The following is a 24,989-nucleotide window of genomic DNA, read 5'->3' as shown; positions in this document are numbered from 1 at the left end:
GCCAGCGTAAACCCGCAGGGCGGGCTTGGGGTGGCCTGATCAAAGCCGACAAGCTGCGGGTCTTAGTCAAAGTTAGAAGAATCCGCGGGGCTGAGTGAACGCCGGTCGCACCGTGAAGCAGTGACGGAGCAGGGGAAGGATGGCTTGACGCCTGCGCTGGTTGTATTTGTTGAAATGCTCCCGCTGCTTTATGTGACGCTGTTCGGCGCCTCCTCGTGAAAAGGTTACTCTCCATTAGCGTGCCAGCGACAGGTGGAAAAAGGGCAAAACAGTGGCAGCGATGCCCCACACCAATTTTTACACATCCCTGGAAGTAACTAGTAAGCGGAGGAACCGGTCAGTGTTACTTACGCTGGAAAGTGCAACGGGCATGAACTGAGATGACACAACCTCCAAAAATCTCACCCGGTTTGCAGCCTGCTGTTGCCTGTTTGCCTTCGGAATGGCTTCCCAGAAGCCTTCCCACGCAGAAGCGGGGTGTGACGCACAAGGTTCCTGGTACCAGTGGCCCTCTTTGCTTCGTGTTCAGCCGCTTTTGCGTTTCATCCCTCTAGCTTCTGTCGTTCCAAGTTCTTGTCCCTGTTCCAATCCCAGTGTTTCTTGACTGGGTGCAGAGGACCTTTTTCAAAGGCTTACAGTTTGGCCAAAATTCAGTAGATCTGCCTAAGAATTACAGCAAGTACATCCTTCTTTCTCCTCCCCTAAGCTCTGTACTTCCCAAAGTATACCCTACTGCTTTAAAACATTAAGGGTGCAGGTTTTATTTAACCAAAGAAAAACGCCTGGTTTTCGTTAGCCTCATTCTTGGAAATGACTGGATTGCTTTGGCTAAAATGTAGACAGAAAGACATCTGGCACGAATAGTTACAGCTTATGTTTCTGAAGTTACATAAAGCTATAAATAACAAAACCCAGAGTCTTAAGTAGGAAATATTGGGCAACCTTACTAAAAGGCCGTGGTACCCAGCCTGTCAGTAATTATACAGATGTGTTCTAAACACGTTCTCTAGATGTGTCCTTTGTTCCATCCCTGGTTTTGAACGTGCTCTGTGATGGGAATTGCAAGGGGATATGGAGTCTAATCCAAGCCCTACAGATGCCAAACAGGAGTCTTTATTTGACTTTGTAGACTCAGAAAGAAACATAGCCAGGGGAAGAGCAATTGAAGCCTTATTACCCAGACCTGTAGGATAAACTCAAAACTATGTCACTTATGTAAGTAGAAAATACTGCAAAATAGGTATTATTGTCATTGCTCAGATTTATCATGTGGATCATAACTAAATTCTGTCAATGGTAATTCTGAATGTTTTTCCCTACATTCTACATACTATATCAAAGACAAAATGGAAGTGTTTGTAAATTCTTAGGGAGCAGTCACTAAGCAAAGTATTTCAATAAAGATCTCAAAGGAAAGCAAGAAGTTTTGTGAAATGGAAGAAAAAGTAGTCTGCAACATGATAACATTCTGAAGGCACAGGAAATTTTGTGTCTTCACTGGGGTTCGTAGCATCTCTTCAGGAATGAGGGAATTATAGAAAAAAAATTGAAACATCAATCTAGAAAGGAAGTATTTAATATCTCATATGAGAAAGGCAAAAAATGTCTTGAACAACCTTTTAAGAAGCTGTTAGGATGCTAAGGTAACTGTTTTATCAGGTAACAGAAAATTATTCAGGGCATGTTTTGAAGGCCGCCTGAACATAAAAAAAGTAGCCAAGAAAACTGTACTTAGAATCTGTTGCAGTGGATTATAAAACTTTTTTAGGTAACTTGTATTGATGATGATGATGATGTTGAAGAAACAAGCATTTGTCATCTGTAAAGTATCAGAAACTATAATGAACTAAGAAGAGGTATAAAGTGCAACAAAAGACGTGGTTTGTTATGAAGGAGGATGGTTCAGCGTATTTCAATGTAGAATATTGGCATATTGTTTAAATGGGAATTTTTATTAAGTTAATATTTAAGAATTAATACTTTTGTGCTGGTTTTGGCTGGAATAAAGTTAATTTTCTTTATAGTAGCTGGTATGGGGCTGTGTTTTGGATTTGCGCTGAAAACAGTATTGATAACACAGAGATGTTTTCATTATTGCCGAGCTGTGCTTACACAGACTCGGGGCCTTTTCTGCTCCTCACCCCACCCCACCAGCAAGTGGACTGGGGGTGCAGAAGAAGTTGGGAGGGGACACAGCTGGGACAGCTGACCCCAACTGACCAAGAGATATTCCAGACCATACGACATCATGCTCAGCATATAAAGCTGGGGGAAGAAGAAGGAAGGGGTGACGTTCAGAGTGATGGCCTTTGTCTTCCCAAGTAACTGTTATGCGTAATGGAGCCCTGCTTTCCTGGAGATGGCTGAACACCTGCCTGCCGATGGGAAGTAGCTAATGAATGACTTGTTTTGCTTTCCTTGTGCACACAGCTTTTGCTTTACCTATTAAACTGTCTTTATCTCAAACCATGAGTTTTCTCACTTTTACTGTTCCGATTCTCTCCCCCATCCCACCAAGGTGGAGTGAGCAAGCAGCTGTGTGGTGCTTAGTTGCCAACTGGGGTTAAACCACGACAATATGTTTTATTTTAAATGTATTTTTAAATTTTTGATAATCCAACCAAATTATTAGTAATTATTAAGAAATGTTAATAAATAAAACCACTTTCTTTTTGTCTTTCCTTTTTTTGTATGTAGGGACTGGAACGTCCATTTGGCCCTAAAGGACCTTGGGGACCTCAGGTAAGTGAAACGTAAGGTATAGAAATACTCTTTCACAGTTTTCTGAGAGTTCATTATGTATTTCATACACAATCTAATTTTGTTGCTAAATGGTACACATGTGGGGGCAAAAAATAATACATTCTGGTAATGCCAAGAATGTGCTGCATATCTGGCATGGGGCACAGAGCTGTGTTGGTACAGCCAGCTGTTCAGCTGGGCCCTCCGTGTGTGCTGTGATATTTTTTTCCTTTCACTGAGGACCTGCCAGTTCATTTTCCCTGCTGCTGGAATTTCTGGTGAGCTACTCAGGTAGCCAAAGGGGCAGCTTCCGCAGCGTCCCAGAATGACTGGTAAAGTAACTCCTCTTTAACAAACAGCCAAAGAGACTGAAACCAATCAAGCAGTCTCAAAATGCTGTGATTGTTAAATAACTCTGTGCTGAATCAGAAAAATCGAAACAGAGTCCCCTTGGTAGCAATTGCCCAACACGCTGTTTTTTTCACTAACTGTTGTCAATGGCTGGTCCCTGATGCTTTCTGTCTCGGCAGTTGATGGAAGGGGTTATAGCAGTCATTGGGTATTTTAACTTCTACAGTCTTTTTGGAGGGGAGACAGGAATCTGTAGAGAGTTGCTTACTGTGACAGGGATCTCATAAACCTTGTCCCATGTTGCTAGTTCTGTATGTCGACAAAGGACAGAATTTACCTATTCCACTTCAGTGCAACTGCCTGGACATGAGCATCTTTGGAGTAGATGAAACAGTACAGCAAATACAGAGTATCACAGATTCACAGAATGGTTGAGGTTGGGAAAGAGAGTAGGGAGTTAAGGAGAATTTACTCAGGTCAGAAAATGAACCTTTAGTCCTAAATTCCATTCTGCATAGATTAAAGCAATACTACTCATTTTTCCGTATAGTGGACAGTGTAATTTCTACGATACTATGCAAAATTAATATTTTTAGCAAAACCAAATTTTTGCTGTCTAAGAAAAAACATTTGTTATTCTTGCTAATTATGAAAGAAGAACGTTAAGGATTTGGGAGATTTAAGATCTGCCATGAAAGAGATTAACAAGAGAAACAAAGGAGTCAGCATTTCCTTGCAGAAATTAAGCTGTTACTGCAATGTTCAATTTGTATACTTTAAAATGTTAGCTGGTCTTCCAGGTGAAGTAAAAACTGACTTCTATTAAACTAATTTTTTAAGGTGGAAGCAGGCAATATTGAATTACCTTTTTCTTTTAAGTACTAGTTATTTTGATTATTCTATAATCTCTTTATTTCAAACCTTGCATTAATGCTGCATGATGTTACAGCCTACATTCTGTTTATATTTCTGAGACCTCTTATACCAAACAAAACAACTATGAAAAGTAAAAGCAGATGAATATTCTACTAAAACAGAGGATTGATCCAGTATTTTACTGTAACAGCAAATAGTGGGAATGTATTACTTACTAATGGGCATATAAATCATAGAATCATAGAATAGTTTGGGTTGGAAGGGACCTTTAAAGGTCATCTAGTCCAACCCCCGATGAATGTAGTAAATGAATAAATCAATATGCCATACTATAAATAACATAACGATTTATATTAATGTATTTATAGACAATTACATATTGTTAAGTTCCATTATTTCATAAAGAAAAATAAATGCTTCATAAAAAAGTGATGATTTGGAATACTTCTTCAGTTTTTGAGTTGTAAGAGACTTTTATATAAGATGGTGGTGGTTTTTACATGTCCCTTAGGTATTAACTTAATCAGGTAGAATTTGTTATTTAAATGAAAGAGAAAAGCTGTTAAAATAGCTAGTAACATTTTCAGTTAGTGGTCAGCTCAAAACTACAATGCAGAAAAAACAGGTATTAAACAGGTAAGCATGCCTACTCTAACCCATGTACATTTGTTTGTCTCTTCTTTTAAGCAAATTAGCTGATCTCAGACCTTTAAAACAGGGAAACATCTGAATTGGAGTGTGCTGTTTCTGGCATGCCTGGGTTCTTGGTCAGTTTTTTCCAAACCTGTATGGTTAGGTCATCAGTTCTGCTTTGACAAAGCAAAAATTTGCTTTGCTTATCTTTTTCATTATTGGATTTATGACTTCTGATGCTTCTGTGTAGTGATGTATTTCTGTATGGTTTGTCCTGTTGTCAGACCTGTTGTTTGTTTAACAGAGGAACGGATGATAAGCATTTTCATGTCATTCACAGGAGATCAGAAATGAGTGTTTTAACATCGTCTTTGAAAGGTCAGGTGAAAGAGGTACACATTAGTAAGTTTGGTACCACAACCCACACAGTTGCTGAGGTCTTGCAATGGGAGTAAGGTACACTTATGAGAACATTTTTGTACTTTGAGTGAGATTTCTGAAATATGGGTTAATTTCTCAGTGAAATATGGCCTGGTATCAGAGAATCATAGAACGTCTGAGGTTAGAAGGCACCTCTGGAGGTGACCTAGTCCAACTCCTCTGCACAAGTCAGGGTCAGCTAGAGCAGGTTGCTCAGGATCTTGCCCAGTTGGTTTCTGAGTTTCTTCAAGAAAGGAGACTCCATATCCTCTCTGGGCAACCTGTTCCAATATTTGATCACACTCACAGTAATTACGTTTTCTTCTTATTTATAAATTACCTGAAAAAAAGAGATTTCCTTGGTCCTCTGTGATTAGGATTTCAGAACCTGCTTTTCTGCAAGCCATGCAGATGTGCACGTCTACCTTTTGTCCTTTAGTTGTTATTAACTCTCTTTAAAATTGTCTGAAATAGAAATTATAAGCTGAAGTACTAATTAGACAATTTCAGGTTCTCTCTCAATAACTTCCTTCTTCAGATATAAAAGCTGATATGTGGCCTGGAAATATTTAAATGTCACATTTTTCATGGTTTCTCTGGCACTGTTAGAGTCAGGATCTTAGTTCCTTATTTTAGGTCCTCTCATATTTTCTCAGAAAACAAAGGAAATGCATAGTCTTTGGCTTCATTATTAAATATTTTCCTACTTTCTCCTTTGAATTACAGTAAATAATTTTTAATGGTCTTTCCAATGTTTTTATAGCTTTGCAAAACTTTTTAAAGAAAACATGATAAACCATCGTTCTTCCATCCTTCCAGTAATCTCCCTGTATTCAGTGCCTGTAGTTTAAAAACATGTGGATCCATCATTTGTGTTAATGTTTGTTGGCTGTTTTTTCTTGTCTCTAAACATACTGGAGAATTTGTATTATCCAAGAAACTACATTTCCTGTGTTATATATTCACAGGGTTCATGAATTTAAGCCACAAATGTGGTCTAATGGCACAACAATTAGTTGGCTTAGATTTAATTCTAATATTCCTTCCACTTTAAAAGCATTTTTCCTCATAATACCAGCATTTTTTCCTTAATAATAGTAGTCTTTAGGAACTCAGCAGTTGTTTTGATAAATAAAGTAGGCCAAAATATGTGGAAAAACTAAGAGTGATTCAAACAGAGTAGTCTATCGTATATCAAAGGCAAAATTGGCAGCCTGTATTTTCATGCTTATCTGTTTCATTTTTCATCATTGCACTTCCTTTGCTACTGTTGAAGTGGGACATAATGACTGACTTTTTCACATCTGTTTCCAATAATCACCTACTGGTTCTTTTTATAACAAAGATGAACTTCAGTTTGTGTGTTCCTAACATTTTTCCATAGGGAAGTATGGGACATGAGTTTAGTTAATACTTGCAATAATCACATCATCTAACTTTGATTTTAAGAGGAAGTTCTTTAGGTACTAGGGAGTCAGCAGCTTAAATATCTGACAACTTATGCATTTCTTGAGTCTTAATGAGGGTCCAAATACACTACTAACTTATACACAAACTACGGAAGAGGCATTTCCTGTGTCTCTAGCACAAGAGAGATTCAGAGAAATTTAAAAACTAAAAATTCTATTTTGAACCAGTAAATGCCATTACTCTAGTGACGGGTACCAAGCAAATTTAATGAAAACACAAGAGCTGTTTGGTATTTAAGAATGCAGAAGAATTTCACCTTCTTAGAGACCACTGTATCACAGTTACTAGATCACATGAACTGTTGGGATGTACACATTTTATAATTGATCATTCTACCGTACTAAGAAAGTATATTTCCTCTGTTGATCTCAAAATAAATGCTGGAACAGTATTTGGTTAGTGATGCTGTGGGTTTCTGAAAAGTTTCTGAGCCTTTTAAACTCTTGGATCTTTGCTTCTGTTTTCCACACTGTGATTTTCCACTTCTGGTTTTCCTGTAGTTATCTCTACATTTGCACCTTTGTCCAATAGTAGCATATTTATTTATAAATAATGCATAATATTTGTTTAGTTTTGAGGTTGTACCTAGATTATTAATCTCTTCATCACTATTGCATAATAGCTGCTTTCTATATTTCCCTGTTCCTTGTAATTGATATGGCTAAATAAACTTACATATAAAAAGAAAGAAATAACTCAGGATCTAATTCAGCTTGACTTTTGGCAAGTCTCATTTTAATCATACATTTTCCGGCCTCTCAGACATTGCTTACACTTCTGATCAGTCCCTTTTATATTCCTTGTAAGATCTGCTTACTTCTGATACCATATATGTGAGAATTGCTTTCATGCAGTTGTATCTCAAACTATTTTCAGCAATTTCTCCTCATGGATGAGGTATAAATTTACATTTTTTTGTAACTCTGCAGAATATTCCAGATTTGTTCTATGTACAAGTCTGTGAGTTCTTTAAGAATTTTTAATCATGTAGGGACTTTGTACAGTGGAAGCTCCATTTTGAGCTTCTTTTCTTCTTTAAAGATCTCTTAAAATTCATAAGAGATCAATGTATACCAAGGTTAGTTAATGGTTTTTGATATATTAATTGGAAACGTTTTTTTCCCTATGACTTTGTTATGCTTTTCTGTATTTGATTCCTAGAAGTCTGGCTTTTCTTTTAGTTTATATCCACCTCTGAGATTTATTGTATTCGTGTCATGTCTGGCCAAGGGGGACTAGCTAAACTAGCCAAATCCTTTCAAGAATACTGAAAGAGAACACCGAAATACTACTGGAGTTTTGCACATTGCAACGTGATGTAAACTTTGACTTTTTTAAAGACACGGCAGTTTCTAATTTAGTTATGTAAGTCTACTGCTGCTCTTCCCTTTACAGAAACAGGAAAAAGTATGTAGTCTGACATTGCTGTCATTCACATTAATTCTGTTTTAGATTATGATTACTTAAACTTGCAAAAGTTGTTGCTTGATGGAGCCTAGCAGACTGTTTCAGATGTGCTGTTGCAGTCCTCCATGTCATGATGCACACCCGATAGTACTAGTTTATCTGATTTTAGGTAAGAGAAAGTATTAATTAGATATGGAGTTTGAAGCTGGGGTACAAACTTCTCTCAGTCTATGTAAAATGTGTGTCCTTTTAAAAGTATGCCAAATTATACAGATCCAGCAATGAGATTGCAAAATTTGTAGGTACAGATTGCAAGACTATTTCCACTAGGTTTTAGTATTTCTACTGAAAATTCTTTCATTTGTATAGATCATACTTTCATTCTTTGTATATGTTGTGATTATCACTTAATTTTGTACAATTTCATAGTAAAATCCTAATGCAAGTTACTGTATGCAAGTGCCATATATTTTCAGGGTGAGAAAGGTTCTAAGGGTCCAGTGGGTCCAGCTGGCCCACCAGGTCTTTCACCTTGGGCATTCATTGACTGAGGCATTCAAAATAATAAGCCTTTTGAGTAAGGAAGGTGACTGGTTTTAGACAGCAGAGCATCCTATGCCACTGCATAGGGTTGGATAAGTTTGAAAGAACCTCTCAACTTCACTTGTTCCATTAGTATCAGTTGTTGTTGCTGTCCTTGTTATTCACTGAGAAGCATAGAAATGTGAGCAAGCGGAATTGAAATAAAGACAGCAAGACTTTCACAGACACAGTACTTCCTTTTGAAGGTAATTACTTCATTTTATTAACTGAAAAACTAATCTATGAAAGTTTTGAAATTAACCTCCTACCTTATCTTTTTAGGGTATCCAGGGTCCTTAAGGAATACCTGAACCAAAGGGATCCCAAGGTTTGGGTGTTCAAGGTTCAAAGGTAACCTGTGAACAAAAAGCATGATTTTAAAACAGTAGAGCAAAGGATACACTTGAGTGAGGACAAGCCTTTTTATACATTTAAGAGCTCCTGTTCTTCTAGGGAAACTCGTGAAAAAAAAGGTAACTCTTCAGTTTGGATCGCTATCAGTAGCTGACTGTTATGGAGAGAACGCCTTTTGAACTATATCATACGTTATGATAAGCAACCTTATTCACCAGGTGCTTACAAAAATAAATTGAAGTGTAGAGGCTTTACAAAGGGTTATTTAAAGGATTTGAAAATGAAATATGCTGTATTCTAACCACGTTCTTCATTGCTGAGCCTGACCAAAGCACTTTTTCAAACTGATAATTTTTTGTAGCCACAAAGTGGCTACACTACAGATGATGTGATCACCACACATAAAAACTTTGGTCATCTTTTCTTTAAGGTGTCAGTGAAGTCAAACATTTTACAAAAATTATTCTAAATTCAAATTTTTGTTGATTTTTTTGTTTGTTTGGTTTGGTTAGGTTGGTTTGGGGTTTTTTGGGGGGGACAAGGTGAGCCTGGTTCAAAAGGGGATTGTGGAATTTCAGGAACTGGACTGCCAGGAATTAAAGTAAGTCTCTTTTGGAATGGTTACTGTTTTAATCCTTGCTCTCTTTTCTTACAATTGTAAGTAATAATTTACCTTAAGACTAATGCAGAACATTTCTAAGGCCAGTATTACATGTGTTCCTAAGTGACACAAGACTGTCATTTGAATTCTCTGACAACCTGGAACTGTACTTACTTCAGCAGATCATACTACCTTGCTGATACATTCACTGATCACTTAGAGTTTTCACTGACTTTGTAGTGCTCAGAAGATCCATGTGTCAGGTACTGGAGCCCCCAGTCTGGGTATCTAAAAGACAGGAATGTGTGAAATGAGTACTTAGTTTCTCAGGATCAGATAGGAACTAAGGAGTAAAACCAGTTCTTCCAGGAGATATCCTCCCTCCTTGAAGCATTGTATCTTAGTCTTTTAATATCTTAGTCTTTAGCTTCCACCTTCTATTACAAGGGGACAAATGTTTTGCCCAGACAGTAGCCTTATTTACTAGCTGTGTCCTGATTAAATGCTGAATGAGTTACCTAGTATGAAATACTATCATTATGCATTATCATGTAGACACACCAGAGGGCAGGACTTAGGTAGCATAAATATCTTTATAGCTTACATAAATTGAATTCAGCAACTAAATGATCCTTTTGATACATTTATTGCAATCTGATTTTAAAAAGGCAAATAATCATGGCTTACTTACATAACATATGAATAAAAATGGCACTGAATTAAGAGATATCTAGTATTTGGAACAGGGGTTTTTAAAAGCTGTTTAAAATACGTACTTCAAATTGCATCCATTAGCTATGTCTCCTAGCCAGAAAAAAAAATCTACTATTCTTTATAGTAACTATTGTCATTCTTATTGAGGGAAGAGCATACTGGGGGGGTGGGGAGGAAGTAAATTTAGAGCAGTCAATTTTGGTTAATATTCTCCACCAAACTAATCCGCAGTGTAAGTCCTTTGATATATTATATTCATGTACTATAGAATAGTCATCTTGTTTCATACTTTCATAGATCTGTATCCCATTTGCATTCGGTTGTGGCTTTCCAAGTTACAGAATCAGAATTTACTTTGTCTGTCTTCATATAGAAGCTATGTCTTATCTTTGTCAGCTCTGTATGTTTAATTTTATTTCTTCTTTACCGTTTTTGAGCTGCAGTGATGAGAATAGCAGGAATTATTCAAGGAGTATAGGTATTGTACCAGAAAAGAAAGCTGATACCTGATATTTTCCAATAGAAGAGGTGAGTTAGCATGAATGCAGGAACTAAAGGCTTTTTAACTCAAAATTCAATAGCAACATAACATGACTTTTACAGGTGAAACTTTGTATTGCAGACCAGAGCTTTAGTATGGTCATGTAATGAGTGCATTTAGACAGATTCAGTAGTCCTGGGAGCTGGATGTACTGAGCAGCTGGGTTGACAGCATGTGGTTCAGAGCAGCCATTGAAACACTGCTGTACTAAACAGCTTAGCAAGAAGTATTAGTAGTGTTAAAAACAATGCTGTAAATCTGGAGGCATTACTTCCATCAGATTTGATTTCTAAGTGAATATAAAGCTATGCAACTATGTACTGGCAAGACTAGTGAAAAAATAAAGCTCTGAATTGTAAATCTACAATGCTGTGAGAGAACTGTCAAGATCCTTATTGTACTTCCAAAGCACAGTAAGTAGTGAAGAGCAGCTTAGGCTGTTTCCAGAGACCAGTTACACACAACATGTAACAGATCTACAGATTTTCTAGCCAGAGAAGTACAACCAAACTTGACGCCATTGCTGTCTGAATACTGGATGTTTTTGAGATCTACCAGGTTATACGTGTATTTGACCAGTCAAATTGTTATTCTAAAAATCATAAATGTTAACATTTTCTGATCTCTGCCAGATGAGTCATGTTTGCAGGTCCAAAAAAAGTGAGAAACCTTTGAACACAGCTGGAAATCCATTCACTCAGTTCTGGTTTGGCATATAGTGGAGATAAACCTTGACAATTGCTGGAAAGAGCATTCTTCTGTAGCTGATGATCTGTTTCTGGATGGATAGGCTGTTTACAAGCCTTGATCTAAACATGCATAAAGGTGAGAAAAAGTATGTAAACAGTATGAGTGATCCATGTGACTAATTTGTTACTAATTAAATGCTTAATCGTCACCATTGTGTCTGATCCAAAAGATGCTGGATGCTGCCAGTAATTATCATTTTTATGTAGCATTAACAGATATTTAGTGTAAAACATTGTATTCCATTGAAACTCTTTAGTCTCAGTTTGTGTGATGAAGGCAACACTTATTTAATGAAGAAAATTAACCTCAATGGAGGTGACACATGCTCATCCATCATCTGACAGAAGATGATGTAGAGGTGTCTAGGAAGGGGGCCTTTCAGGAACAGGCTGCAGCTACTGGGACAGCTAATCCTTCCTCAGTTGCAGTGGGGAAAGACTGTGATTGGTTGTGGCATGTATGATTTTTTTCTTGTAGCAGCATGTTCCTCCAGTACTTTTCATGTTAACAGAGCATGCACAGACTGACAATTCTGTGTAGGAATGGTACTATGTACAATCATATGGCAGATGGACAGCTCTCCCATGAAACCTGTCATGGTTTAAACCCAGCCAGTAATTAAGCACCACACAGCCGCTTGCTCACTACCCCCACCCTCAGCAGGATGTGAAGAAGAGAATTGGAAGGGTAAAAGTGAGAAAACTCGTGGGTTGAGCTAAGAGCAGTTTAATAATTGAAATAATGGTAGTAGTAATATGTTGTAACAAAAAGGAAGATAACAAAGAGAGAGAAATAAAACCCCAGAAAGACAAGTGATGCAAATGAAAACAATTTCTCACCACCAATTGGCTGATGCCCAGCTAGTCCCAGAGAAGCAGCCCCCCAGCCAAACTTCTCCCTAGTTTTATTGCTGAGCATGATGTTGTATGGTCTGGGATATCCCTTGGGTCAGTTGGGGTCAGCTGTCCCAGGTGTGTCCCCTCCCAACTTCTTGTGCACCCCCAGCCTCCTCGCTGGTGGGGTGGAGTGAGAAGCAGAAAAGGCCTTGGCTCTGTGTAAGCACTGCTCAGCAATAATGAAAACATCTCTGTGTTATCAGTCAACACTGTTTTCAGCAGAAATCCAAAACATAGACCCATACCAGCTACTATGAAGAAAATTAACTCTACCACAGCCAAAACCAGCACACAACCAGATTAGCAGTATCTCCATCTTTGCTAAGAGCTAAGACCTTACTAAGTTACTTAGTATGTAGATCTCACCCTTTAAATAAGTTAGTTTCATATGCTGTCATACTTGTGGCTCACATCACACATGACTAGATTATGGGTGTTTGCAAAGGTGTAATTTCTAGCTGAATGTCTTTTTAAAAAGGGATCTGCCCTTGGAGAAGCAGAAAGAGGGTACTTAAGGAAGTGTTTGGTCTAGAAATAGGGGAGACTGCTCCTGGGCTGGATGAAGGGTGCTTCTACTAACCTAAATAAAGGCAAAGACTTTTTATGCTGACTGATCAGTGATGCCCTATTCCTTTTTCCCTTATTCTTTCCCCTTCACCAAAAAATTAGTGAAAACAGCAGGAAATGTACTCTGCTTACTTAAAAGCTCCTAGTTAGCATATTCCATTGCTGTTATTTAAACACCAAATGAAAAGCAAAGCAGGCATGGTTTCCATGCGGTTTTCTACAAGGGAGCTGAAAAGAGGCAGGGAAATGTGATTATCTACACCATTTTATCATGGCAATGGTTTGTAAAACACCACTTGCTTCAGTGTCTGTGGCCAGGGAGAGCAAACATTGCAATAACTGTCTGATTTAGGAGAAACTCTATCCTGATAGAGTTAAAAACCCCAACTTATCTCAAAATGGGTGTACATGTTGATTGCCAACATATTGTTTTTCTCAGATCCAGCTGTGTGTGCATACTTTGTCCAGAAACTGCTTGGCCTTGTCACTTTCTGTGTTTTAAAGAATCATTCTGTCAAATATTAACTAAAAACAGGATGTCAAGAGAAGATATATGTGGCAAGATAAGGTGAATTGTATAGAAGTAAAAAGTTACTGGATTGTGCTGTTAACATCCTTGAAAAGTATAAATACTGTACGTTTTATACATTGAGAGGACCACTTGTGGCAGAGATATCCCCAGTGCTGCCCAGTGCTGCAGTGAAGGATGCCTGCTTAATAATAACAAATCTCTGTTATTATTGAGTATTGAGTTACGATTTTGTATCAGTTTTGGTGACCCAGATGGGGCAGTCTCTGTTCGGCTGCAGGGAATACCAAGTCGGGGACTCCCTTAGCCAGCCCCAGAATAATTTCTGGAGGGAGTCACCGATTCGGAGATCTACTGCAGGGACAGACACGGACCACTGGTAAGAAAGGCATTCTTTTCAGATTTGGGGACCATTCATTCGGGCTATACATAAGTCACAACTCATGAGAGTTCCGCTGGTTTCTCTACCTACTGGATGCTCCGAGACTGTTAATAGGTGGGGATTTATTGGAACAGTTAAATGCAGAAATTAAATTTGATGGGAATATTGAATTTAGGGTACCCGAAGAAAAACATGTAAAAGTTCTGAGTCTAGCATTAACTGCACCTGAGGTACCAAAAGAGGAAATAATGGAAGAAATAATGAATCAGATAATACCATGGGTACAGGCTTCAGTAATACCAGGCAAAGCTAAAAATGCTGAACCTGTAATAATAAAACCAAAAGAAGGGACAGCTCCAGTGAGACTTAAACAATATCCTTTGAAATTAGAAGACAGAAAAGGGATTAAAAGCATAATTAAGAATTTAATTAATTATGGATTATTAATAGAATACTCATCTGAATACAACACCCCTATATTGGCAATAAAGAAGCTGGATGGTAAAACCTCTAAGTTAGTTCAAGATCTAAGAACAATAAGCGAAGTAGTAGAGGACCTGCATCCAGTAGTGGCAAATCCCTGTACTTCCTTAACCAACCTGAGAGAGAATCTTGAATGATTTATTGTATTAGACCTTAAAGATGCCTTTTTCTGCCTTCCTCTTACACCTGAAAGTCAGAAATTATTTCCTTTTGAATGGGAAAACCCCGATACAGGGAGAAAAATTCAATTAACATGGACTGTGTTGCCACAAGGATTCAAGAACAGCCCCACAATATTTAGAAATCAATTAGCAAAAGACTTGGAAGTGTGGATGAGACCAGAAGGAAAAAGGAATTCTGTTACAATATATAGATGATATCCTGATTGTGACTGAAGACTAAGAGGTATATAAAAATTGGACTGTGATTTTACTGAATTTTCTGGGGACCAACGGGTATCAAGTTGCATTGCAGAAAGCCCAGATTTTGAAGAAAGAAGTGGTCTATCTAGGATTTAAAATATCACAAGGACAACAATGACTGGGCAATGAAAGGAAAGAGGCTATATGCCAGACGCCAGCACCTAAGAGAATAAAATAATTACGAACCTTTTGGGGAATGGCAAGGTGGTGTCGATTAGGGATACTGAATTATGGACTATTAGTAAAACCATTATACCAGCTCATAAAAGAAAATAAATATTTGAAATGGACAGATAAGGCTCAAAACACATTTAAAGAGCTGAAATTCGAACTAATGAGAGTATCTGCTCTAGGACTGCCTGATTTGATGAAACCCTTTTGACTCTACTATTATGAACAACAAGGAGTGGCATTGGGGGTTTTGGCTCAGAAATTAGGACCCCACAAGAGGGCAGTGGCCTACTTCTCTAAGCAATTAGATGAAATAAGCAAAGAGTGGCCAGGATGCATCCGAGCTATTGCTGCTACAGTACTTCTTATACAGGAAGCACGGAAGTTTACCTGAGGACAGAGATTAACTGTTTATACAACACATGCCGTAGCAACGGTCTTGGAACAAAAGGGAGGGCATTGGTCGTCACCTTCACGGTTCTCGAAATATCAGGCTACCCTTACAGAGCAAGACGATGTTGATATAGTGACAGCAAGTATCAATAACCCTACATCCTTTTTAAGTAAGAAACAGAACTTTGAACCAACAACTCATGACTACATACGAACCATTGAGAAAGTGTATGTCAGTCAAATAGACTTAAAGGAAGAACCTCTTGAAGAGGTAAATATGAACTTATACACAGACAGAAGCAGTTTTGTGGAGAATGGAAAGAAACTGGCTGAATATGCAGTCACGATAGAAAAAGAGAAAATTGAAGCTAAGCAGCTTCCCAAAGATACCTTGGCGCAGTGAGCTGAAATCATAGCCCTGACCAGAGCATTAGAATTGGAAAAAGGGAAAAAGGTGAATGTATGGAGAGACTCTTAAGTATGCCTTCAGGGTGGTCCATGCCCATTGAGCAATTTGGAAAGAAAGAGGACTTTTAAATGGACAAGGGAAAAACATCAAGCATGCAGAAGTGATACTAAAACTCTTGGACACAGTACAGTTACCTTCAACAGTCACAGTTATGCACTGCAGAGGACATCAGTGAAATAATTCTGCCCAAGAACAAGGTAATCGACTCGCAGATCAGGAAGCGAGAAGGGTGGCTGAAACAGATATAACCTTGAGTCTAATCCCAGAAAAGAAATTGCCACTACCTGAACAGGCAAAATACGATGAAAAGGATTTGAGATTAATAGAGAAATAAAAGACGAAAATTTACATCAAGGGATGGGCAATTTTAACAGACAAAAGAATAGTAGTGCCATTTAATACATTATGGCATTTGATAAGGATAAAACATAATAAAACACATTGAGGAACTAGAACATTATATGCATTCTTGTCCAGGCAAATAGTTGCTAGGAATTTGATGCAGACTATAAAATCAGTAACAGGAAGATATAAAATATGCTTGAAAAATAACCCAAAAACTGAGAATAAAATAACATACGGAAGCATAGAGAAAGGGAATATGCCAGGAAAAATGTGGCAGATAGATTTTTTTTCAGAGCTGCCTAGAAAAGGGGGGTACCGATACCTTTTAGTGTTAACTGACACCTTTTCGGGTTGGCCTGAAGCATTTCTTTGTAAAATAAAACTCGTGAAGATATTACTGAATGAAATAATCCCAATATTTAGAACTCCAAATGTAATAGCATCAGATTGAGATCCACATTTTATCTCCAGTGTAGTTAAATTTTTGGGTACTAATTGAAAATTACACACCCCATACCAACCACAAGCAAGTGGCCAGGTAGAGAAAAATGCAACATCGACCCTTACATAATTAAAAGTATAGGACAACAGCAAGTGTTGCTTAATCCATCACATTCCCTCAGACGGGTGGAGTTAACTATGCAGACTAACATTTCTGCAATTAGACCTACATGCTCACCTTTCCTGGGTACTTCCTACACAGGATGCTTAACATGGTTACATAGTCGATCCCTCACCTCTCCAGGACGATCAAGGAGACACATAACTGGTGTCATTAGAACGGGACTGGGAGACCACAGTGACCAGTGACCTAAGTGGATTGAAACCCGCTTTGGAATCCTCCCTTTTAGCTCTCAGAACTAACCAATGGCTGTTATCAGATATATTACCTCAGTGAAGACAGATAAACAAAAAGAACCACCATCTGATTGCAGATGCACTTAGCACAATCCAAAGTAATGTCTCTCTAGCCCTTAGCTGTGTCCAAACTCAGCTGTAGATACAATCAATGATAAATGCAATTATACAGGAGGGTGAATAAAACACCTTACCTGCTGAAATTGGGAAAGTAATTTGAAATAATATGACTGAATTTGAAAAAAAAAAATTCAGTCCTGGTGATATCTAGTCAATTTTACTTATGACCCCACTGGTGATAAAGCCAGAGCTTTTGTGCTGACAATGTGCAGCGCTTTGATATACACTATACACCCAGTCATTACACTGAGAGTGAATCAGCTTGAAACTATACTCTACCCTATAGAGCATAAAGTACGGACCAAGTAAAACAGAAGCAAACGGCAAACTGTAAATATTGATACAGGTACTGTGTGAAAACAACAAGAGTTCACCTGTGAAAACAATACCATCAAGGCCCAAGACATTTGCCTTGATACAGAACAAAACGTTTGTCATTTTAAAATATATTCTAAGGAAACTCCAGAAACAGTACTTGTGTATATTGATAAAGGATGTGTTTGTATAAAAACCTCTTGTGAGTCTATGTCTATAGATCATACAACTATAGATACTAGTAATCACTCTTAACATTTGTGTTTGTAACTTTACTAACATTAAGGAATATGCCACTCCTGTCACAACTCATCAATTACCACAGTCTAATTATACTTTATTGTGAGATATATTACCTACTCCTATTGGAATGAATCTCACCTTGGTGAAAAGACTCTTACAACATGAATACCTAAAACGGTTGTTGGAGCAAGTTCAAGAAAATGGACAAAGAACTTCAGTTACTGTCACGATGCAGAAGAATTACATCAGGTGGTGGAAAAAAATAAAAAAAGACAGAGAACACAGATGGTGAGACACTCTTTTTGGGTTATCACCAACTGCTACTGGAATCTTTAACAAGATGCTTCACCCAGTTATTGTTTTATTAATACTCGCTGTATTGTGTTTTACTTTAATAATTATTCTATATGTCAAGCTTTGGATTATGGTGAAACAGTTATTTAATATACGTCCTCAGTTGTTCTCACAATAAGAACGTGTGAGACACTCTCCATCGGCAGAACAAGTTCTAAATTATTTAATACATCTGATTATCATTTTAATAATAGTGGTAATAGTCATGACTTTATATAATTGTTCTGTATGATATAAAATTCATAATACCAATTGCAGATTGTGAACAATGCCAGAACTAATTAAGTATGAAGATTTGTAAATTAATTTTCAAATTTTGAAAAAAAGAGGAGAATGATAGAGTTAAAAACCCCAACTTAGCTCGAAATGTGTGTATGTGTTGATTGCCAACATATCGTTTCCCTCAAATCCAGCTGTGAGTGCATACTTTGTCCGGAAACTGCTTGACCTTGTAACTTTCTGTGTTTTAAAGAATCATTCTGTCAAATATTAACTAAAAACAGGATGTTGAGAGAAGATATATGTGGCAAGATAAGGAAAACTGTATAGAAGTAAAAAGTTACTGGATCGTGCTGTCAACACCCTTGAAAATTATAAATACAGTACATTTTATACATTGAAAGGAGTACTTGTGGCAGAGATATACCCAGTGCTGCCCAGCGCTGCAGTGAAGAATGCCTGCTTAATAATAACGAATCTGTTATTGTTGAGTATCGAATTACAATTTTGTATCAATCCTATAAGACATACAACTACATCACTATTAACATCTGTAACTGTACCAAAAATAAAAAATGAGGATTTGATTAGTGAATTTTAAGTAATTAATTCTCCTTCCTTGTAGTTTTTCATACTGCAGAATTTGAAGGTAATTTGAATTTTAGAATGTTACTCTCCTCAATGGATTGCTTCTTCCCCTCCCTGCTCATAACTGTTTTAACTTCCTTCAAGAAGAATATAACATTTGTATCCAGATTTATGAAATCTGCCTTCCAGTACAGCAAGTTGTTTGATAAACAGTGTAGCTAACACTGGTTTTCTTTGGGTCCTACATCCCCCTACACTCCCAGCCATAAAACAGTAACCTCAGATTTCCTGACACTTCTGCTTATTGCATGCACCCAGGTACTCCTCCAGTGCTTGGAATCCTCTTTTGCAGTACTTCTGCTCCCTTCCCACATTACTTAAGTTTCTTGTCTTGATTCCCCTTCCCTGTCCTCACTGCTCCCACTACACCCACCAGCCACCCGCATCTTTTCCCTCCGTTCTGGTAAGAGGTAGCAAATGATGTGTCTGGTTTGCAGCCTTGGGCTCTGATTGTCAAGTTCATGAGTTCATGTGGACTGAGCAGCCAGTGGAGGAAACTCAAGTAAGGGCTGATCTCTCTTTGCCATGTGTGTGCGTGTCAGGGAGTGGTGATGGTAGATGCCACCAAGTGCTGCATTGGTGCAACATGGCTCCTGTTTCTTGTTAAAGACTTAGTATTTCTGTTTTAAATCCGGTAGAAAGTAGCCAAAGAACTCCAAGGCTGACTGCATGAAATTCACTTAGGTTAGAAAAGAGTCTGTCAGGATTCTGCAGGAGGGAAAAAAGTTTTCCCCACCTTGTTTAGTCTGCCTTAGGGAAAATACCCACCATTAATTTTAACAGATTTGGTTTTATATGGGTGTAGTACATAGACTGCTGCAGGCATAGTTCAGTGGATTTATAATCGCAGAAGGTTGGTGTTTGCTACTCCTGTACTTACAGAAGCCCTTCTTGTTGCCTTAGGCTTAGGAAATCACTAAATGTCTTTAATATTTCCCATTTTGCATTTTTAACTTAGCATATGAAACAATATCGATGTTAATCTTTTGATATATAGTTATTCTTTTTTATTTCTGTTTCTCTGGTTTACCCATAATAAAATCTGGATCATAGCAAATAATCAGCCTTATTAATGAAATTTCTTGATGAGGAGACCGGGAAGTCTCTGAGAGCAAGTAATGCAGAATAAACAGATGTGCTTTAGCATTTTTTTGAAAGTTGAATGCCTTCAAGAAGGGCATATCAGTGGCAATTGATAAGCATGGTATTTGTTCTATTTCTACTAAATAATGTGATTAAATCTGCAATATCAAAATCAAAGTTAAGAAATTCTGTATTCTCTGCTTTTTCACTTTTCAGATGCGCTATTCCTACAAAAGTAAAAAAGCAGGGATTGCTTACAGAGAATGCAAAGCCTCAACTTTCATATTTTTTTTGTAAGACAACAATTCCTAAGTTTTGCCCACTACTTGCCATGCTGAAAGTGTCTTCTGGGTAATGAGAGGTATTCATTTCACTGTGAAACTTCCATCAGGTGCTGGAACAAAAAGAGCACACACAGTCTTTGAGTTTATAAATACAAAAAAGCAATGAATAGACAACATTACTGTCCTATAGAATTAGATACCGAGTCTATTTTTGTTGTATATATTTTCAAGTAGTCTCCCAGACATCAGCTACCAAAGTGATCTCAAGTCTAGAAAATCTGTCTTTAGAAAAGTTAAAGGGTGCAGCTTACATGTCATTTAGGCAGATTTTTTTAAAGCTATTCAGTACAGTTGGATCGTTAATAAACAACTCTTTATAAATTTTCAATCCTATGTTTTTGATTAAATATTAGACCTCTGCCAAAAAATCTGCTTCAGTCAAAACCATGTTTTCATGATGTGTTTCTGAAATGCCCAAATTATTAATAAATTTTTTAATCTGTAACTGAAACATTTCAATGCTTAATCACATAGCAGTCCAGGGACCCGATTCATCCCAGTGATGAAGCCTGAGTCCTCCCTTTTGCAGCACTATGTGAAGGACCTCTCCATTCTGCACGGCCACCGAGGCACCGAGGGATGTCTTCCCTGGTAGGCAATGCCTGTCCAGAGGCTGGGTGCTGACCTTCTGCTGGGCATCTGCACAAAACTCCCTCAAGGCATGTCGTGATTCCTTAAGACTTACCACTGGCATGCTTTCTCTCACCCCAATTTTTTACTTAACACTGTGACAGTACAATTCTACTCTGAAGCCTGCCATTAGATAGAGCAAATATAAATTGCATGCAGAATGCTGAGAGCTACCTAAATGACAGCCCTCTTTTAGATATCCTGTTTGTGTCTGACCCCTGAGAGGATTTAAAGAGCAGAAAGAAAATCTGAGGCAAACAGCTCAGGAAGACCTTTTTTTTTTTTTTATTTTAAAGTTGTCTTTTATTATTGTAATTGCTAATGCAATTACCACCTTTGAGACACACTCATGGTCCTGGCAGACTCACAGACCATCGGGTCAGAATTCAGTTCTAGCCTACAAATGATAATGTACTAATCTCACATCTCTGATCTAGCCAGTGCTGCAGCATCAACATGGACAAGCTGAAGAGGTGTGACTGGCAAAAAGTGATGGGTAAAGATGCACATTGTCTAGAAGTGAGTTTCTTAATGTAAAAGTTCAGTTATTTAAAATGGGAAAACACTCGTGCTCCCAGACTGACGCTGCCCCTTTAATAAAATGGCTTGGTCTCCTACCCAGCCCTGGCTAAGTGCCTGACTATCTCAGTTTAAATTTTGGGCAACAGCAATAATGGACCATAAAGGATCTAGATGCAAGGTAGAGCCATTTACAAGTGGATAGGCTGTTTGTTTACAGATTGCTTTATTTTTGTAAACAAAACATATATTCCAGTATGACCTACTGGACATATTTTCTACACTGACAGTTTATTCAACCCACAATTTGCTTTTTTAATGCCTTCAAAGGTAAGAGAATTAGTTATTTCCTTTCCATTTTTAGAGGACTGCACTTATGGTTTCTGTATGTGTAACCGCTTGGTGGACTTGAAAAGAGAATTTAGGAAGGATGTTTAAATTTAATATATTGTCTTTGTTATTAATGATATTTAAAATGAATTATTGTAAATTCAGGCTTTTTTTGTAAATCAGTTTTAATGGAGTTCAGTTTTCTCTAGAAATATGTTGTATCACTGAGTTAAATGTTGTAATGTTAATTTTGTTAGTGTATATTGTCATTATAATAGAACATTGTCTTTATGGAAAATATTGCATACATTCTGTTACAGCCATGTAACATTAATAATACATTCATGTATTGAATGTCATTACTAAGCCATTGTTTCTTAGAAGAATAAGTTGTTCATACTGATGCTCCAGACTTAGGTAATATATCTGCATCCCAAAACACCCAGATCTTTGTTTATTCCTAACAATTAGGGATTTCTAGAAACAAACTATATTCTATGTTTTCTATAATATTTCTGCTAATCTAATATAATTAGTTTAATAGCAAAGTATATTAATAGCAATAGGCATTAGTAACATTTTCTTTTACCCTTCTTTGTTAGATGTTCAAATGAAAGCTAAAGATAGCACTGGCTTTTTTTAAGAAAAAAAAAGGAGCAGTGTGTTTGTTCTACCCGTATTTCTTCTCTAATAAAACAGGTTCTAATACACATGTGAGCTATAGTTGGGCTTGTACTGGCTGCTATGCTTAAATCACTACCCAGTGACTTTTCATAATTGTTTTTATATGTTGTCACTAGAATTCTGCTTCCCACAAATACGTATTCTGTACGTAAAGTATCTGTATTTATTTATTTGCATCTATTAATGAAGTATTCACAGGTGTTTTTTTACTTTTAACAGGAAGGAAAAGTCGTCTAATTTGGGATCAAAGTCACTATGTGGAAAAAACATTTTTTCTTTTGCTTTTTACTTCTGGCTGTGACAACAAACCAGATAGTATATGGGCAAAACAGAAAGAAAGGAAAGAATTCTTATTCTTTCGTGCAAAAAGATGAAGGTAAAACCATTTACTTAAAATTTCTGATTGACCGTGTTGTATGTCTCCACTTATTTCAGGATAATTAGCTGGTAATTGACAACTTATCTATGCATTTATAAAACATGATTTAATTTGTTTATCAGGCTTGGAAAATACTGTGGTGACATTTACTTGGTCATGGACTTCAGTTTGATCTATGATTTTCATTGACACACATATCTCTTAAGATAAATGATAAGGAGCCTAATTTTTAGTTTGCAATTGCATGTGGAAAATTTGGTCTACAAAATCAACTAAAATGCTGAAACAATCCCATCTAGACCCTAATTTGAAAGTTTTTGTCTGTAGACTGTATTTAATAATACTGGTATGAATTAAAGTAACTTAAATTTAGTTACTTCAGTAGAATTTCTTGGCAATTACAGTGAAATTCATCCTTAGAATTTTTACTGGAAAGACAGAGGAATCCTTGGGGAAATGATTTGTGGATTGGGATTGTTGCAGAGAATTATCTGAAATCTATTGTGCAGCTGTGCCCATCATTCACAGATTTAACTTTCTTGTTCCATTACAGGTGATACGTGCCTCATTGATATAGTCTTTATCTTGGACAGTTCAGAAAGTGCCAAAAATCAGTTGTTTGATATACAGAAGATTTTTGTTCAAAATTTAACTGACAGCATTTTCCAGATGAAGCCAGTTAAGTCTCAGAAGTATAATGTCAAACTAGCAAGTATGCAGTTCAGCAGCACAGTCAGCATTGATCATCCCTTTACAGCCTGGAAAAATTTGCAGAATTTTAAAGAGAAAGTCAAGTCTCTGGGCTTTATTGGCCACGGCACCTACTCCTATTATGCAATTTCCAATGCCACACAGCTGTTTAAAACTGAAGGTCGTAAGAGAAGTGTGAAAGTGGCTTTTTTGATGACTGATGGTGTGGATCATCCAAACAGCCCTAATGTCCAGAGTATAGCCACAGCAGCTAGGAGTCTTGGAATACATTTTTCTACCATTGGCCTTTCTAAGAAAAATGTCCAAGAAGAAAAATTGCGTGTGATATCTGGTGATTCATCCTCTAAGCATATCTTATGCCTGGATGATGAGAACCTGATAGTTGATGTAGCGCTGGAACTGGTAAGTAATGCTGATGTTAATCTTGTCAGTGTCTAGCCATGGCAGATCTTGGTGAACTTTGATAAGTAAGTCCTGAAGGCAGTGCAGAGGTTTTTGTGGTGCATGTCTCTGCTACATCAGGAGTCAGGACAGAGGGAGCTTCCTCCTCTCGGCCGCTCTCCAAGGAGTTGTGTGCTTGGAGAATAACAGCTCAGCTGCACTGTTCACTGATGGAGGCACAGGGTATTTCCCAGCACACAGAGCATGTCTCTGAGCGTATGATAATACTCCAGAAGGTAACTTGTTCTCGTGCATAAGGCTGATAAAATCACCGAGTCCTTCCCCTATATATTGTTAGTAGGGCCTTCCATAGTAAGGCCTTTCATTAGGAAGCCTTTTCATATTCCCTTTGTGTGCATTCTTCCTTAATATAGTCTATTTAGCTGTCCCATTACATGTCATTTTTTTTCTGATCATTATGGGTCACATGAAGTAACCACCTATTCCTACCGAAGAACCCTTTTTCATACGAGTAATTCCACAGACTGGTTCTTACCACTGTGAGGAAGGGATGAAGGATGAAGGTATTCACATTCTTTACCATTCGCCTTGGAAATTCTGTAAACTAGAGAGGAAAAATGGTTAAATTAGTACTCTGTTAAGTGAAATTAAATCTATATGAAAGTAATATTTTTCTTTTCTTTTCTTTTCAGGAAGCCTTGTTACAGAAGCAGGTAGGTTTTTTGAGTTTTGTGTGTTTTGATTACTCTTACCAGATCTCCTGAAGTCTGCTGCTTCTATAATGCAACAATACTCCAGTATTAATCAACTTTCCTTCCCTGAGTAAAGTTTCCAAATATGGTTGCTTTTATTTTAGCTTTCATCCATTTCTTCCATCCCTTCTCCTGAGAAATCTGCAACTTCTGTTCATTAGTGAGTAGTATCAACAGTAAGACATAAAGCACACGTCCTACCAGACTGGAATAGGACTAGTACAACACATGCAAGTTCATTGGTGGTCTCGTTAGAAAATGATAGCAGTGTCAAAATAGTCGAAAAATTATGTAAGGTGT

The 24,989-nt window shown here is 37.5% G+C and overlaps 1 protein-coding gene across 1 annotated transcript in view; it reads left to right on the top strand.

Annotated features, from left to right (window-relative positions):
• The first annotated feature begins 10 nt into the window (after nucleotides 1-10).
• COL28A1 (collagen, type XXVIII, alpha 1) overlaps nucleotides 11-24,989 on the top strand; it is a 91,609-nt gene continuing 66,630 nt past the window's right edge. Inside the window, exons 1-5 of the mRNA XM_010561466.1 lie at nucleotides 11-491; nucleotides 2,698-2,742; nucleotides 22,665-22,821; nucleotides 23,378-23,937; nucleotides 24,630-24,650. Coding sequence (XP_010559768.1) covers nucleotides 22,701-22,821; nucleotides 23,378-23,937; nucleotides 24,630-24,650 — 702 coding nt within the window. The 5' untranslated portion in view covers nucleotides 11-491; nucleotides 2,698-2,742; nucleotides 22,665-22,700. The remainder of the gene's footprint in view (nucleotides 492-2,697; nucleotides 2,743-22,664; nucleotides 22,822-23,377; nucleotides 23,938-24,629; nucleotides 24,651-24,989) is intronic.

The sequence above is a fragment of the Haliaeetus leucocephalus genome, unplaced genomic scaffold (genome assembly GCF_000737465.1).
Source record: "Haliaeetus leucocephalus isolate CR32 unplaced genomic scaffold, Haliaeetus_leucocephalus-4.0 Scaffold146, whole genome shotgun sequence".
Classification (NCBI taxonomy): domain Eukaryota; kingdom Metazoa; phylum Chordata; class Aves; order Accipitriformes; family Accipitridae; genus Haliaeetus; species Haliaeetus leucocephalus.
The sequence above is the reverse complement of the archived record's forward strand: the minus strand, read 5'-3'. Positions and strand labels throughout refer to the sequence as shown.